At 39.3% G+C, this 16248-nt stretch overlaps 2 protein-coding genes across 2 annotated transcripts; both read right to left on the bottom strand.

Moving 5' to 3' along the window:
- Positions 1-1124: 1124 nt before the first annotated feature.
- LOC308409115 (neuronal acetylcholine receptor subunit alpha-9-II) lies at positions 1125-6218 on the bottom strand (the record flags this gene model as incomplete). The annotated part of the gene is made up of 6 exons (XM_080901656.1): positions 6176-6218; positions 5730-5875; positions 3816-3970; positions 3381-3561; positions 2683-3034; positions 1125-1897 (listed from the first exon to the last, which is right to left on the bottom strand). The coding sequence occupies exons 1-6, from the start codon at positions 6213-6215 to the stop codon at positions 1125-1127; spliced, it is 1647 nt and encodes a 548-aa protein (XP_080757782.1). The 5' UTR covers positions 6216-6218.
- A 1954-nt stretch (positions 6219-8172) lies between these two features.
- Positions 8173-14331, bottom strand: ube2ka (ubiquitin-conjugating enzyme E2Ka). Its single transcript, XM_080901334.1, has 7 exons — positions 13972-14331; positions 13296-13389; positions 13079-13137; positions 12875-12957; positions 12455-12554; positions 9677-9805; positions 8173-9577 (listed from the first exon to the last, which is right to left on the bottom strand). Exons 1-7 carry the CDS (start codon positions 14032-14034, stop codon positions 9503-9505), a joined length of 603 nt encoding a protein of 200 aa, XP_080757460.1. The 5' UTR covers positions 14035-14331; the 3' UTR covers positions 8173-9502.
- Positions 14332-16248: the final 1917 nt, after the last annotated feature.

Raw genomic sequence — 16248 nt, 5'->3', positions numbered from 1 at the left:
TAAACTATAGAATTGCCATAATACGTCTTCTATTTATTATGGTGAGAACTCTGGGAGACTATTTCCATGTAAAATGTAGTATGAGTAACTGTATTGTTCAGCAAAAATGCAAATAATTTCAATTATACAAGGCTCAGAAAATGAATACAATTATTTGCATTCAACCTCTTATTGATTGCTTTTCATTTTTCCTGCATTCCTTTTGCCCTAACCTCTTTTATTTCTTCCTTTTCTACTTGGCTTTCCAGTGTTCAGGCATGCACACACACACAAACACATTCACTTGACTTTCAAAGTTAAAGGGATGGGCCTTCGGGAGAACGGGGGTGTCAGAGTGCGCACATTGTGTTACATAATTGATGCTCCATATTACCTTACATCCTGACGGCCCTGGCTGTGCTACAAACAAATCTTGCTCATTAACTATTCACTGGATGATTTTGAACAGAAAAATGATTCTGCCGATCAGGAGCTAGCACTGGCGCTGCGTCTCTCGGCCCCAGGCGTCTGATTACACAGTTGTGAATAAGACATGTGCTGTCTCCACCGGTCATATTTTAACTTGACAGCTGATCCCCTCAAATGTATTCAATGGTCAAATGATGAAGTACTCCTACATCAAAGGTATGATTGACGGAGGCTGTAGCGAGCTACACATTGAGATGCTATAGACTGTATAGCTGACAAAGTAGTAAAATCGAATGTATTAACGAGATGAAGTAAACTGAAAGCAATGAGTTATGAACTGTGGTTTCAATAGATCTGTTATTTGGCATTGCCTGCACATACTGAATGTGTCATGATCTGGCTTATTTTGTTGCGTTTTAGATCAACAACAAAAAACTTATATCACTATGTACAGTACATGAAATCATTATGTGTTGAAGACATAATAGGTTAAACATATTTTTAAAGGTAAGGAATGCAGAGTGGCTTGAATGCGTGTGGACAAAACAATGAATGACAGCTGAAATTTGTTTTTTCGATGATTAATAAAGAAAAGCTGGAAAGTTCACATATGTTTGATTGTCCCATTTGTTTAGAAAAAAAGGGAAAATAGTCCCAATTGACCTTCTGTATAAATATGCAAATTTTAAAAAAAAATCTGTAGAACCACAGTTTGGTCATGGTGCCTTACCGATGATGAGGATGCTCATGAGGAAAACCATGATAAAGAAAATCCACATGAAGAATCTGTCCATGACCTTAGCTATCTTTTTCCATTCTGCCCCCTTGGCGCACGTGGCTCTCTGCTCTCTAAAACAGTTTGCTATGTACTCAACATTGCGCACTAGCTTAGTGTCCATACCAGCGAAGCCACTGCCATGGGTGCAGAAGACACAGGGGCCAAAGGTTACAGTGGGACCCTGAGGTAGAGGCTTTTTATCCTCAGGGCAGCAGGGAATCTTCTGGTCCTCAGAACAATACAGCACCTTATGGTCTTCTTTATAGTAGTCGTTTATCTGAATTTTACCATTAGAGCTTTCATACTTTCCGGGTTCAAAAGTAGATATGTGGGCGCTCTCATCTCTGGTGATGTGGTGCTGAACTCTTGGATATTGCTGCAGCTTGGAGCTCTGGGATCTGGGATACTTGTCGCTATGCCGGTCCTCTCGGCTACTTTGCCTACCAGGTTTACCATTTGAATGAATGTGAGTGTTGAACTGCTGGTGACGGACTTCATCCTGGGTGGAGCGAGAAGACGAAGACGAGGCAGAGGCACAGTTCTCACCCACTTCATAAACAAAACAAATCTTTGACATGTAGTCAATGATGAGGACTTTTGCCCAGTGTGGAACTGGTTTGGCCTCCACACCACAGAAGTGAATGTTCATGATGAAGATGGTGAGAGATGTGGAGGCTGTGACCATTGTCATAGTGGCGATATAGTACTTCCCTGTGTAACAGGAAGGAACAAAAAACAGATGGAAGACAAGTCCATGACCATTAACACACTGTAGGTACTAGAAGGTGGCCCGACATCATTATTAAACCCTATGGATTAGCATTGGGATGTCACTCAAGTTCATATGCATATGAAAGCAGACGAGCAAATACTTTTTGTTCACATTTAAAAATTTCCAACTCCAGGTCAGATTATAGGGTGTGCTATAAATATTTGGACATGTTCGTCCTGTAACATATGGAATGTCATCTTCTCCAGCATGTACACCTGCCTCTCATTCAGTGTCTGCCCCTGTGACCCTTAAAGGTGTAACCTTGTGCTATGCTACATTGCTACATAGATAAATATGGCCCAAGTTTTAACAGTAAAATTCCTAAGGGTACCTTTAATTTGAAAACTAAAAACATACCAATGCATCACTAGATCATAGGTCATTTTTGGACCATGGTCAATGGTCAATGGTAACTTTATTGTCCCTGATGGGAAATTGATTCGCAGTATGTCAAAACAAACAACAAACATACAACCAACACATCACGTACACTCATTAAAAAAATACTATAATATAATATAAGCCTGATAAAACAACCTAGATATTCCATCGAAAAAAGTGCAATGTGCAATGGCAACAACACTTACAATTTAGTGTTGTTAATTATGCATGCCTGTACGATTTCTGGTATATATTTTTTTAATAATAGAGTGACAGAAACATAAACCATGCAACAAAAACAAGTTATTAAATATATTTCTAAAAAAAACCAAAACCTTCTTACCTATGAGAGGCACACTTTCTGAGGGCGGCATGCTCTCAGCCACCATGAGCTGGAACACCGTTAAAGCTAGAAGAACTGTCACCCCCAGGGAAACCTTTTCCCCAGAGTCTGCAGGCAGATAGAAGCCCAGAGGGGCCAAGAAGGAGATGAGGAAGCAGGGGAGGAGGAGGTTGAAGATGTAAAAGGAGGAGCGACGCTGCAGGAGTACTGTATAGGTGATGTCTGGATACGGGTCAGAGCAACAACCATACATTATGACATTCTTGGTGGCCGGCATTCCACGGCACTCCCACTCAACATTTTCCACAAAGTCTGACAGGTCACCGCTGTCCATGCCCATAATGATGTCTACCTGGAAATAGAGGGGAGGGACACATTTACTGAGAAAAACGTATGTATACGTATACACAGATGAATGATGACAAATACAATGAGCAATGTGTACCTGATCTACATGTCAAAAAGGTCAATCTCAGTTACTCTCTGATCTAACACAGAGGCCAGAGTCACAGCAAGAGCTGGGTCTTGTGTTATTTAACCATTTTAAGGGCCTGGTAAATTTAGGTGACCCAGATTGCCACTATCCTGAAAGGAAATGTAAGCTACACAGACTCAATATGGGTTTATCCTCCACAGCATGTTGTTCCATCTACATTTTGTTAAACAAGGTATGGTAGATGGGCAGTATTTCTCCAGACCTGGTTGCCATTGTAAGTCCAGGAACCAAAGGTGAGGTTACACTCCTGGCTGTCAAAGGGGAAGTAGGAGACGTCCACCACGCAGGAGCTTTTGGTGATGGCAGGAGCATCCCAGGTTATCTCCCCATTGTAGCGCAGCCTCACGTTGGTGTCCATGGGCCCAGAGAAATCATCATCAGCTCTAGAGGAGGAAAACAAGTTGAGACTAACTGGCAAGTCATGTGTGTGATTTGGTTAAACAGTGGTCAGATTCAGCGTCTTCTGTTGCTAATTGCTAGTATTTATAATCTCACAAGTAGTCTTTAAAGATAACCATGTAGTCTTTAAACATTGTGAATAAACGTTATATTGAATTATAATATAAGAGACATTAATGGCAGCAAGAAGATTTGTCCACATTCTGCATTCCTGGAAAATTCATCTATGTGAGCATACTTATTATACAGGACGAGGTCAGGCCTCCACACCAGGCTGCTAGGGATGTGGATCACATCCAGTCCATCATAGTCCTCCTTATTCCACTTCAGGTAAGCGTCATGCCACGTCTGCCTAATCCACAGGTAGGCAATCAGCACCTGGTTCCTTTCATCCTACGGTCACAGTCATACTAGTCACAAAAAAGGACCTGCAAATGTATGCAAACACAAACTAGCATGCAACCGTTTTGGTGCCTCTGGGAGAATTTGTTTTTGATTACTTTAAGTGTGAAGATATTAAAAAAAACACACACACACACACAATGATCCCTGCAGCTCATAATGCTAAATTAAATGTTATTGCACTGATCATTTCAATTTATAATTTATACTACATGAAAATAATAAGAAACTGACAGAAAAAAGAGGAACTGTGGTATTTGCCTCATTGACGTATATCACACCTTGCAGAAACTTTATTGCCAGCTTCTTCATTTAGAAATTCTCTATTATAGTTCCACATTGCTTAGAGCTCTGGGATATTTTTAGACCATGTGACATAGTGCATGCTTGCAATCTGCAAGAATGACATGACCACTGATGGTCATGTCATGGCAGTTGTGAAAAACACCAGCTACAGCTTGTTTTTCCTTTAGTAGTTTGTGGTGAGTTTTGAGGCCTGTTTATGGTTACCGTCCTCTGAGAGGATATGGCCTTATTTTAGTTTTATATTTTTGACTCTTGCAGCGTGTGCATATTGCTGTCATATAACCCAAAGCCTAACATTAAATACTTCCTCTATTTTTCCATCAAAGATACCTTTGATAACTTTGAATTTCTCTCAGCATCTTCACTCGGATGCTTAGAAGAACTAATTGTTGATGAGTGGTTACAGTTACCAGTTAACACTAGACTCCCAATGTCAAATCCACAACTGCTAAAAACTTTTAAGGTCTATAAGAGGTTATGAATTTCTGCACATGCCTCAGTTACTGTGTCTTATAACTGTATATCTACACACAACAGACAGTAAGAAAAAAATCCCTCTTGATCTTCTCGGTTCACTGCTCATCAACACCAGGTGGACAAACACAAAGCCTCACAGTGGCTGAAATCCAGACCCGTCTGTCAATATCAGGTGGATGAGCACAGTACAGGAGGTTGGGGGAACACATAACCGCTTTGGTAACAGGACACTCCAGGGTGCACACACACTCATTTGCTGTCTGGCTCGCATCCGTTTCTTCCAAAGTATGACAGAGTGACGACAACAAATGCCCAGATATTATATGGAAACATTACATTCAGCAGCTGGTTTTGTGTCTTCAACTACGCACGCCCAAACCCACACTCACTCCACAGTGAATTAGCAATTCACTGTGGAGTGAGTGACGCAGCACTGAACCCAAACGGGAACCTGACCCAGCCGTGTAAGCCACCAGCCGGTCGATTTGTACAATAGGAGGTCATGGACAACGTTAAGAATAAAAGGTCTGTTCACCTCCATGTTTTCCTTCATGCTGGGCTCAGTGTCAAGTTAAAAAACTCAGTTCTTCGCATTTGCATGTTTTCTGCTAAATCGATGTCAGTTTTACTGCAGTGTGGCTAATGTATTGGCCAATACATTATATGCCAACTATTGACTGCACAGTAATGCTGTAAGCAGAACACGCTATTCGTGATTACCACATATTATTCAACATACATAAATCAGATGCTGATGCCCCGTTTGTGTGCATAAATCACCTTAACCGCTAAAACAGAAAGTGTATTTTTACGTTTCTGCAGCTAGACTATTTAAAAGAAATGCTATGACTCTCAGTGAGGTGTTTAATTTTAGTCGTGGACATAATTAACCTCTTCCATTTATAACTCGCCTTTAACCAGAATGCGTCGCACACAAACCAAGACTTGCTGATGAGAGAGCACGCACCATGTCTTTGATTTGAGAGAGGGTGACCTGCAGGGTGACGTTGAGGGCTCTGTCTGTGTCATCCACAGGCCGCAGGGCACTGGAGTAGTTCTCCATCAAATCATTCAGGAGTTTCTGGGCATAGTGACCCTGAGCAGAGTGAATCACTGAGAGGAGACACAAGTGGTCATCTGTCAACATGCAGGAGGTTAAATTAGCTCCTTCTAGTCACAAATGATTGGTTTACTTTTTCTTGCCATTTGTTAAAACAATACATTTTAAGGCCACATGAAGAAAATATTTTAAACTATTATAGGTGGTAAAAGTGCAAGCATTTGTGACTTTATACAGTTATGAAAAATAATGTAAACCTGAGTTAAATGATATAATCTAGTCTAATGAATTAAAAGCAAAATGGAGAGGTCTCTTTTTTTCCCCAAAGGAAGACAGGCTTAAGTTTGACTCACCTTTGGGAAGCAGCATCACCAGAAAGATTATTGGGAACATTGCTAGCAAGCCTCTTGGTAACTAATAACTCCAAAGAAGAAATTAAAGGTGGCCTCGACAAGTAATCTAACAGTTCTTGGTTTCATTCCTCAAGATCTACATGATGAGCATTCAACCCCAGTTGAACTCAGATGCAGATAGCAGCGAGCTGTTTCCTCTGGCCGTCTTTGCTGTAAGGCCAGCTCCTAATGTTTGGCAGGGGAGGCAGCATGTCTGCTGACTGAGACATGGAATAAAACTCCAGCTATCACATAGCAGCAGCAGATCAAGAGAAACAGGATGCCCACGAATCATCGCCTCGCCACACAAGGGGCTATTCGCCTGTGAAGTCAGGTGGGGTACTGGTCTGCTCCTGCAACATGCTGCTGTTATGTCAACGGAGGAAAGATGGGAATTTGAAATTCAGGGGATTGTAAATCTATCATTCAATCAAGCAAAGTACAGATTGGCAGCAAATCATTGAAATTAATGAAAGGCATAATGAAAAAGTGAGAAGTAGCATTTTTTCAACTGGAATCGACTTCATAAAAAATGAACATTTCATATCAGCTAAAGTAGAACCTAAAGTAGCAGGTTTTGTAAGGCCCAGGCTTTTAAATAGGAAAGGCATACTCATTTTAATTTAAACAATTATTTACAATACAAATATAAAAATACATTTTTCATCATTAATTAGAGAAAAATATGTATGTTTATTATAACACTCCTGAAATGCTTGTGATTGGGGTGCTGTTAGTGTGCATCTATTCCCCACAATTAACAAAGTGTCACCTTTCACTTTACAGCTGAGGGATTTCCTTTAGCTTCATATATCACACTGGTAATGTCTTATTGGAATTTGATGCAATATGGCCCTTTTCCAGAAAGATGGCAGCCACACAAAGCACAGCACAGGGCTTTTATACACCACGAAAAGAAACCCCTGCAGTTTCTGCTGAAAGTACATGCTCACAGTGGAAACACTACTCTTAACTCGCTGAAACACCGCGTCAGGATGTTAAAAGCTGTGCGCTTTAGTTTTGCCATGATAAAATATTTAATAAGGCCTTTTGCTTCCCATGCACCTGAATATTACACCGATCATCATCTATGGCAGAACGACTGACAGAAAGTGACGCAGCTGCGGTGAAATCAGCTGCTTTGAACCCTTCAGGACTTTAATAAGGCAGCGAGTTACTTTATTTTGTGTCATTTTAATAACACAATGATTATCTCAGTGCCATTACCTGAGCCAGGAAGCTTACTATTTCGGTGTCACGTATTCAGATTAGAGCGGCTCCGTCGATTAGGGGATGTTATAAAAAGTTCCAGATGGTAGATGCGAGAGACACGTCAGCTTTTAATGAAAGGATAGAAAATGAGCTTTGGCTATTTAGGATGCCTGAGGCTGGTTTACTGTGCAGTGAATGCTGTACAGTTAAATCTACAATATCCCCTTTGGATTACAATACAAATATCAGAGGTTGCTTTTTTCTTGTCTTTGTGGTGCAAATGTGCAGGCTGAAATAGCCCTCAGATTACTGCCAGGGTTTCTTGGATAGGTTCAACATGGCACAACATGGTACCAAGCAGGCCACCTGTTATCTGCACTATGAAAAAGAGGCTCTGAATATTATCAGAATTCCGGCATCCTTTTGCTCGTTGAAGATCTGACTGCACAGAAAATTTACCTTCTTGAGCAAGGACAAATGATCTATAATACTAATGCCCAAAACACTGAAAATTGAATTTCAGTATGGAACTTGAATCCCTGTAATTACATTTCTATTATATGACATTAGTATAGCAATTTTAGTGGCTCAGTCTAGTTTTTATTCAAATTCACACAAAGCAAAAGAAATGTTCAAAATGCCACAAATGATTGAAAAAAATCCATTAAAACTGAACTTCACATTACTGTCAAGTGGTGTGCGTGAGAGAGGCAACACAGAAAGGACAGAGGGTGGATTAATTTACACAGACTTCAATATTTTATTTACAGATGAATCATTGACATTTTATCTGTTGGCCTAGGTAGGTTGATGCTATATTTTTCTATCATTTTGAACCATTTTTTTTTATCCAGACTTGTGACAGGTTGTGTTACTGCTGAATGCGTTTATTTTCTCTCCGTTTAAAAACAAGAATCAAAATGTATTCCTGTAGAAGTCATATCCAAGTAAAACACGATTTTTTTCTTAAAAAAAAAAAAAAAAAAAAAATGTGGGGGTAAAGGAAGAAAGGAAGTAAGCCAAGTGAAGAACAGGTTGTGAGGACAGTAACTGAAGATTGCCTGGATTTTGGGTCAATTGCCAACAGCTTAAGAGGGTGAAACATGGCATGAAAATGAATATGGCTACTGTGTGAACACCTTTTGACACTTGATGAACTGATTTCTAGAACACGGAATAAGCTGATGCACGCATTCTGCATTTACTTTGTTGCATTTTGTGACTTTCCCCTCAATTTTATGTCCAATTAAAGCACTGTTATTGCCCTGAAAACTCCCACAATATAACAAATATGTCTATGATTGTAATTAGATACTTCCAGTAACTTATTCGCAAAATCCTAATATTACACCTAAAATTATAAATTCTCTGTTCAGCAATCTATGCTGTTAGAAATGACGCCAACATTACTAAGTTTTTATTTTGGGATAGTGAAGGGATTAAGGTATGGTTTGGAAACAGTGCAAGAAAGTTTTGACTGAGTCTCCAATTGAAAAGTTCAAAATCTCAGCTTAATCCTTGTCCAGAAAAAACAGCCCAAAAGTGCGTTAAATCAGGACCAGGTCCAAAAGAGCCCCTCCCCTAAATGGCTTGACTCTCTCCCACCAAAGTTTTCACAAATTAAAGTAAAATGCACTGCATAGGCAAGGATAAGCTGCTGTCAGCTGCTTCTTGCACAGAGCCAGTAAGAGCTGGGAGATTGGCGGATGTGGGCGGGGTCTTAAGTCTGGCATTTGCTTCAAAGGTGGTGAGGTGTGATTGAATTTCTGATTGTAGCTCTGAGTGGAATGTTGAATGAATTCAGAAACCAGAGATAAGAGCTCACAGAGCGGCTGATTGGAGTGTTGTACAGCAGATGGTGACGTGTGCAGATGAGAGATGAAAGACAGAGGGGATAAAGGCGGGGCTGGAGAAGAGGGCGAGTGTAGATGTGAGGAGTCCACTTTAAAACAGAGGGTACATTAAGGGAAGAGACGCCTTCAGACAGTGGGAATTCGAGAGAGAGAGAGAGAGGATGTGTTTGGTAGGAAGGAGAGATTGGGATTAAGTGGAAGATGAAGGAGGTGCCAGAAGTACTCAGTTACTGAGCAGCAGCTCTGTCGCCGTCTCCACATCCCAGGATTTCGACGACAATGCCACTATTACTGCATTCTGCGGAGGAAAACAAAACCAGTCACACATGCTGATTTATTCTGCGAGAGTTTCACATCGCGATTCAAAGCAGGAGAGACAAGATTTCGAGACGCTTACTTTTTCAAAGCCCATGGCACAGAGTTTGTCTATTTTGCGTGTGTACTCCGGACTGGAGACGGGAGCGCCTGCGTAGACGTGAGACCAGAGTCTCGCTGTCTGTTTAAACATCTCTGGATTCTGCTTGTACTGCGCGGTAAAAACAAATGGAAAAAACAGCTTTACATTTGAATTAAAATAATGCACACCACCCTCCATAACAGAAACTCTTGTATATAGGTCATCAATGCCAAGAGAAGAATTATTTAGATTTGAAACATTTAAAAAGCACCATGTTGGCATTGTGTTAAGAAATTAAATATTCAGTGTCACAATTAACATATATTTTGGGGCAAGTGCTATAGTCACTCTTCTGTACACAAATTACTAACATGATAATTCAGGGCCAGAGGAAGTGGTAGAGCTGTACTTTGCCAGGTAGCCAATTCTGCCAAGCGCTCCGTTTCCATGCTGTGTAGGCATTATTCAGCTGAAATTTAGAGTGTAGATTTCTCATCACTATAAACTATTAACAACGAAGCTGCTAAGTGAATAAGACATTAGACGCAGGTTCCTGTTAATACAATTTCTTTTCTTTCTTTTTTGGGGTGGGGGGGGGGGATTGGAAACTTTTGGTAATACCCAACAATGGTGAGGACATTTATCTCTTGCTCTCTAGAGGATCTGTATCAATACTTGCAAAAATGCATTTTCAGCATTTACCTCAAACAGCAAGAAAACAACTTCTCTTTGAAGCTAATCCAACTAACATGTAGAGGATTGTTGCTGGTGAGGAGAGCCAGGTCCCTAGCTATGAAGTTTCAGTTTCTAAAGTCGATTTAGGTTAGCAGAAGTATGATCAGGATGCTTGTCCTTTTAGGTGTGTGTACTGACAATCACCAAGTTATGTCTCCCAGGGCCACCAGCATAATCATTTGCCATCAGCTCTGCTTACTAGACTTCTTTCTCTGCCAGTTCCACTTCCTCAAAATTGAAGGTTAAGCACCTCTATCAAAATAGAAGCATTCAAGTATGCACCACAGTGCAAAGGTGAAGGAGGCAGGAATGTAGTCATGATGAAGCAGCGCAGTATGTCACGCTTTTTTCAAGCAATACAATAATTCTAATCTCATGAATAAAATCGAAAAAAACAAAACAAAAAACAAAACAAGACCACAAACTTCACGTCTGGTGAATGTTAAAACATGATTATTATTGAAATCGTTTGATGCAATTGTGGCTGGTAGATGGGTCGGGTAATAAAATACATATAGGGAGCGCATTCATATCCCTTTAACGCGCTTTGACGAGTCACCTATCCCACATGGTAATATGATTCTTTAAAGTTTACCCAGATGCACTTTAGAAGTTTTCTTTAGTCATAAACAATTTCAGGGAACTGATACTTCCGTTACTGTACATCACAGAAATTAATCTTTGCCATTGAAACTGGTGTACTATAAGAGACGATCAACTTTGAAACGCTTTTTAGTGTAAACTTAAAAAAGAAAAACTCACTGTTGTGATATACATATCAAAAACGTTTATACCACTCCTCTTATTTAACCTCATTTCATTACTTTGTTTCTCATTGGAGTGCATTTTGTTCACCAAAGGATAAATTAACTGTACAAGTGATTAGTAACAGTAGGTTTAGTAATGTGCTCAGAGTAGGATTGCATTTGTTAACTAGAAAAGCTATTAACTATAAAACTGGAATAGCTGGTGAAGGAACATACCTTCCAAAGATTATAGGCTGGATGCCATTGCTACACTGATTACTAGAAAATGAAATCTTTTAAAATAAAAAGACAAGACACTGCCCACTAACCTCTCACAGGATCGCAGGATAATGCATTTCCTACACTTAAAAAATAACTGCGATCAACTTTGAAGGGATCAACTGCCAAGTTTTACAGGGTTTGGCTGCTATTTTCCGTGTATGGGAAGAATAAAAGTATTTGATACAAAGCCAAAATAATGTAAAGTCCAAGGGCTTGGGAGGCCTTTTTTCCCCTCCTTTTCTCTAAAAAATCCCAGTAAATTACAGAGTATTAGGGCCACATTAAGAAAATACCATTTTGAGAAAAAACAAAGCCTATATGTGGAGATTAGAGCATGGCTGCTATACCCTCTACAAGGTGGATTAGAGAGTTAGTGAAATCATATTACAGAATCAGTTACACAAAATTTTATTTCAGCACATAAACAAAAAGAAATCTGCACATTTTGACTTTTTCTGGATACAATTTCATTTCTTCTTAAAATTTTGACTGTATTCCCAAAATGATCATGTTTTATAATACTCTGTTTTTGGTAGCAAACTTTATTTACTATGACAACCAAAAAAGAAACTAAACCTACATGCAGTATTGGTATACCACTGAACATTGCTCAACCAGTAAGAAAACACCAAACTGTGTCTTTGAGGGAAGAATCCAGGGCTTCAAACTGTAAAGCTAACACAAGTGGCTAAAAACAAAACTGATATATTCTGAACACACTCTCCACTGCAAGTGATCAGAAGGTGCAGAATCAACCAGGCCTCAAAGTACGTAGCTAAATAGTTAAATAGAACGCTACAAAATTACACAATGACCCCACATTTTTTCAATTTTCAGTATAAATAACATACTGCATATATATCAGCCAAATTACAGCAATACTGTAGTACTGTTAGTCACTATGAGGCACGTCTGTAGTATGGTATACATGTGAATACATATTTAGTAACAATTGCTAGTAGAGATGCATCATGTTCAAGCAGGAAAAGAAGTGAAAACATAAATACACACCCACCTGATTAGCTACCACAGCATCCTGTGGATCATCTGGTTCTGCGGCTGCCAGTAAGGCTTGTAATGACAAGAGAACTGTCCTCAGTGTCATAGCTGCCGCCCTGAAATGACATGCACGCAGTTTTTAAAGCAACCACTATTCATAGTACCTATACACCGTGGCCTCTGACACTTGCAAGTTTTCTTAGAAGGCCTAAATATTATGACTAAAAAAAAAATGCATTAAACAATCTTTTATTTAATCCTATTTATATCTAGTCATTTTCCCTAAATTACCATCCAAAAGCTTTGTGCTAATTTCAACTGTTGATCATGTAGGCATTAGAAGCAACCTGCAGTTGGCCTTAAATTTCACAAAATATTTCATAATGGATGTCTGACAGATGAAGAATGTCAAGAATCTTGGAGCACATTTACTCACCACTGGTCTTTAAGAATGTCCAGACATATTGCACCTGTGACTGAGCTGATATTGGGATGCCAGATCTTCGTGATAAACCGAACCTGAGATGAGAAAAACGCAGAAGAAAAAGCATTGCTGGATTCTTACAGTAAATGAGAACTTCTGAGGGGAATACTTTCAAGAGTATTTCATACTGTATGAGAAGGAGACATTGAGCCCTACCTTGGGTGGATTGAATGGATATGTCTCTGGGATTTTAATTTCTAGTTGATATCTACCTCCTGGAAGAAAATATGGGGATATCATACAGAACAATTCAAGCATTTAAAGAGTTTGGCAGACTTCAGGATCAACCTTTTCTCAGTGATGATAAATATCACAAAAGTTATGCAACCATGTATTCACGAGAGCCGAGAGCGTGTCCCCCAAAGCTCCTCACCTTCATATGGCGTGTCAGGTGGCCCTGCTATCTCTCCTTTAAGTTCTGTGAAGTTTTCGTCCACCAGGTCCACCTTTATCTGGTTTTTGCTAGTCTGAAAGGTGGAAAACCAAATGTGCGTTATGGCTTAAGTAGAAAAGGAAAACGCAAGGTGTTAAGTCACCAAATATAAAACAAGACTATGCAGCACAAGTTAACACCCCCCACAGGCGTTAACTAAAGTTGATCAACTTGTTGCGCAAATCCTTTGGATTTAGGTTTGATATACACACTAATCTAAATAGGGAAGAGCTTGTACAGGGTAAATGTGCAAAGAACACCTTCAATAAAACATGCGGACACCACCTTACACTCTTTGCTATGGCTATCCCGATTAGCTTTACCATCACAGAAGGCATGGTAAGCTACCGAGTACTGCTAGCAACAAGAAGTTGTGGATGATTTAATGCGGTCATGCTTCCAAATTGGAGCAAAAGTTAATTTCTTGGCTTTATCTTCCACGCTGTGGTGTATTAATAACTATCGGCGAGGCTGCTAGCTCAAGCTAGCAGTTCGGTGATTAGCAGTCTGACAGCTGAGCCAGCGACGCGTCACTCTCATTCAGCCCCCGCAGTCACGGAAAGAGGAAAGAAAGGAATTAAAGCCACAGCTTCGAGTGGCAAACATGACAACCCACCTCTTCACTTTTAAGCACTTCCTTGAATTCCCGTTTTATCCTCTGAACTGCGATGTTAGCCATGGCTCACCCGTGTTCCCGTCCGGCTTGGGCCTCGTCGCCGTCCGACCTGACTAACGTAAGCTAAAGCTAGCTTGCTCTGCCTACAGTACCTTTGCACGTTTTAAATACACTCTGAAAAATAACAACAGGAAGGCTGCTGGCCGCCGAGCGCCGTCAGTCCTCGCTATTTATACAAAGTTATAATTCGCCAAAATGTCTCAACGTCTGTCTGTCATCTCAAATGTATAAGAACACAATGGTTGGGGCTACTGAAAACATTTTAATACCAAACTGCATGCAGTCTGGAGGAGAGGGGTCATGTGATCAGTATTGCCATCCCGAATCCCTTCTGCTATTGGTTCATCGGCTTACAATGAATATATTAGGGTGTCCGTGGGGGGCATGCATTTACGGTTACATTTAATCAGTAAAATGTGATAACTTCCTTTTAGTCAAAATTGACAACTCTGCTGTTGATAACTATTACTGTTAAAGCACCACATGCAGTATGAAAACTGCCTCTAACACATTACAGAAATGAGGAGGTGTTTTCATCTGATGATCAGAGCAAAGCTCTTATGCATTTTGGCGACACAAACATATGCGTAGAAAAAGTGTAGAAAGAATAAAAAACAAAAATGAAACAACTAAAAGGCCACTGTGGCCATTCAGATGTGATCCTGCTTAGCTGTATTCTAATTCTGCTTTTAGAGTTAGTGGGAAGAAATCCTAAGGATATCAAATTGTGTCAGGAATTAGAATCTCTTAACATTTGGCTTGAGGAAAATAAGCTGTCACTTCATCTGAGGAAGACCGAAAATATTCTTTTTACTAATAACTCAAAACTTAACAAAGTTATAAACCAATCAGTCAAATGTAACTTGTTTGAAATGAGCCCAACGAATAGTCCAAAGTACCTAGGACCATAATTTATCAGAAACAAGATCGTTACATCTTTTATTTTTTTAAAAAAAGAAGTGATTTTTATATAGGAACATTAAAAAATATATGTTTATTAATGAGAAGGAAAATGCTATGCTCCGTTTTGGTCAAATCGGACTTTCATTATATCTTCAGAAAAGAGTCAAAACCCAGTTAAAATCAGATCAAAATTAACTACTATGTTATAGTCTTAAATATCTGCATCAGCAAACCTTTACAGACTAACATGGCTAAATGCTGTAATCAGGGTGGAATACTTATCTTTAATCTTCATGTATAATATTGTATATGTATGTATATATATAATAACACCAAAAGTACCCCACTGTGCTTTTGTGACTTTTTTGTCAGTTAAACTGCGCTGTGCAGCAATCAGACACAAACCCCATTCTGTAGCCACACTGCTTTATCACAGGACACACATGAGAAATATGCATGTTTTTTTAAACAAATAACAGAGAAGTGTTTCATAGTGTTTCATCATACCTGCAAACAGTCACACTAGGGGGCATCATTGCCCCATGAACATCCAGTCTATGAAAAAAACATGTTATAATAAATGCCTTTGTTGTCTTATGAAAAGAAAGCCACTTTTATAAAACTGATTGGTGATTTGAGATCATGTTTTTATTAGATTTTATTGTTATGAGATGTTTTGCACTGGTATGTTTTCTCATATTTGTTTATTATAAAACATAGAGCTGACGTAATCACTTACGTAAGGTTATAAAAAACTCACACATGCCCTAGCTTCTCACTGCAACAGTCATTAAATCTGTTGCCATTTTACAGTCTTTTAAATATGTAGAAACAATAAAACAAAATAGCTTCACAAAAACAATTCTGAAAATATTGGGATGTTGTGTAAAATGTAAATAAAAACAGAATGCAATGATTTGGCAATATCCGACATTTAAACTGAGACACTTTACAATTTTGTGAAAATGCAACAAGTCCCAAAAAGTTGGGAGAGTGACAACAAAAGGCCGGAAAAATAAGTGGTACCACTAAGAAACAGGTAGAGAAACATGATACAACTGTTTAACTTCATTGGCAACAGTTAAGTAACATGACTGGATATAAAAAGAACATCTTAAAGTGGCAGTTTCTCAGAAGTAAAAATGGGTAGAAGTTCACCACTCTGGAAAAGAACTGTGATTACAAATTGTGGCACAATTTCAGAATATTTTTCCTCAAGGTAAAATACAGAAAGTTTTGAATATCTACTGATCTATACTACATATCATCAAAAGATTCAGAAAATTTGGAGAAATCCCTATGTGCAAGAGACAA

The sequence above is a fragment of the Rhamphochromis sp. 'chilingali' genome, assembly GCF_963969265.1.
Source record: "Rhamphochromis sp. 'chilingali' genome assembly, chromosome: 13".
NCBI classification, from domain to species: domain Eukaryota; kingdom Metazoa; phylum Chordata; class Actinopteri; order Cichliformes; family Cichlidae; genus Rhamphochromis; species Rhamphochromis sp. 'chilingali'.
This window is presented reverse-complemented; position numbering and strand designations above follow the sequence as displayed.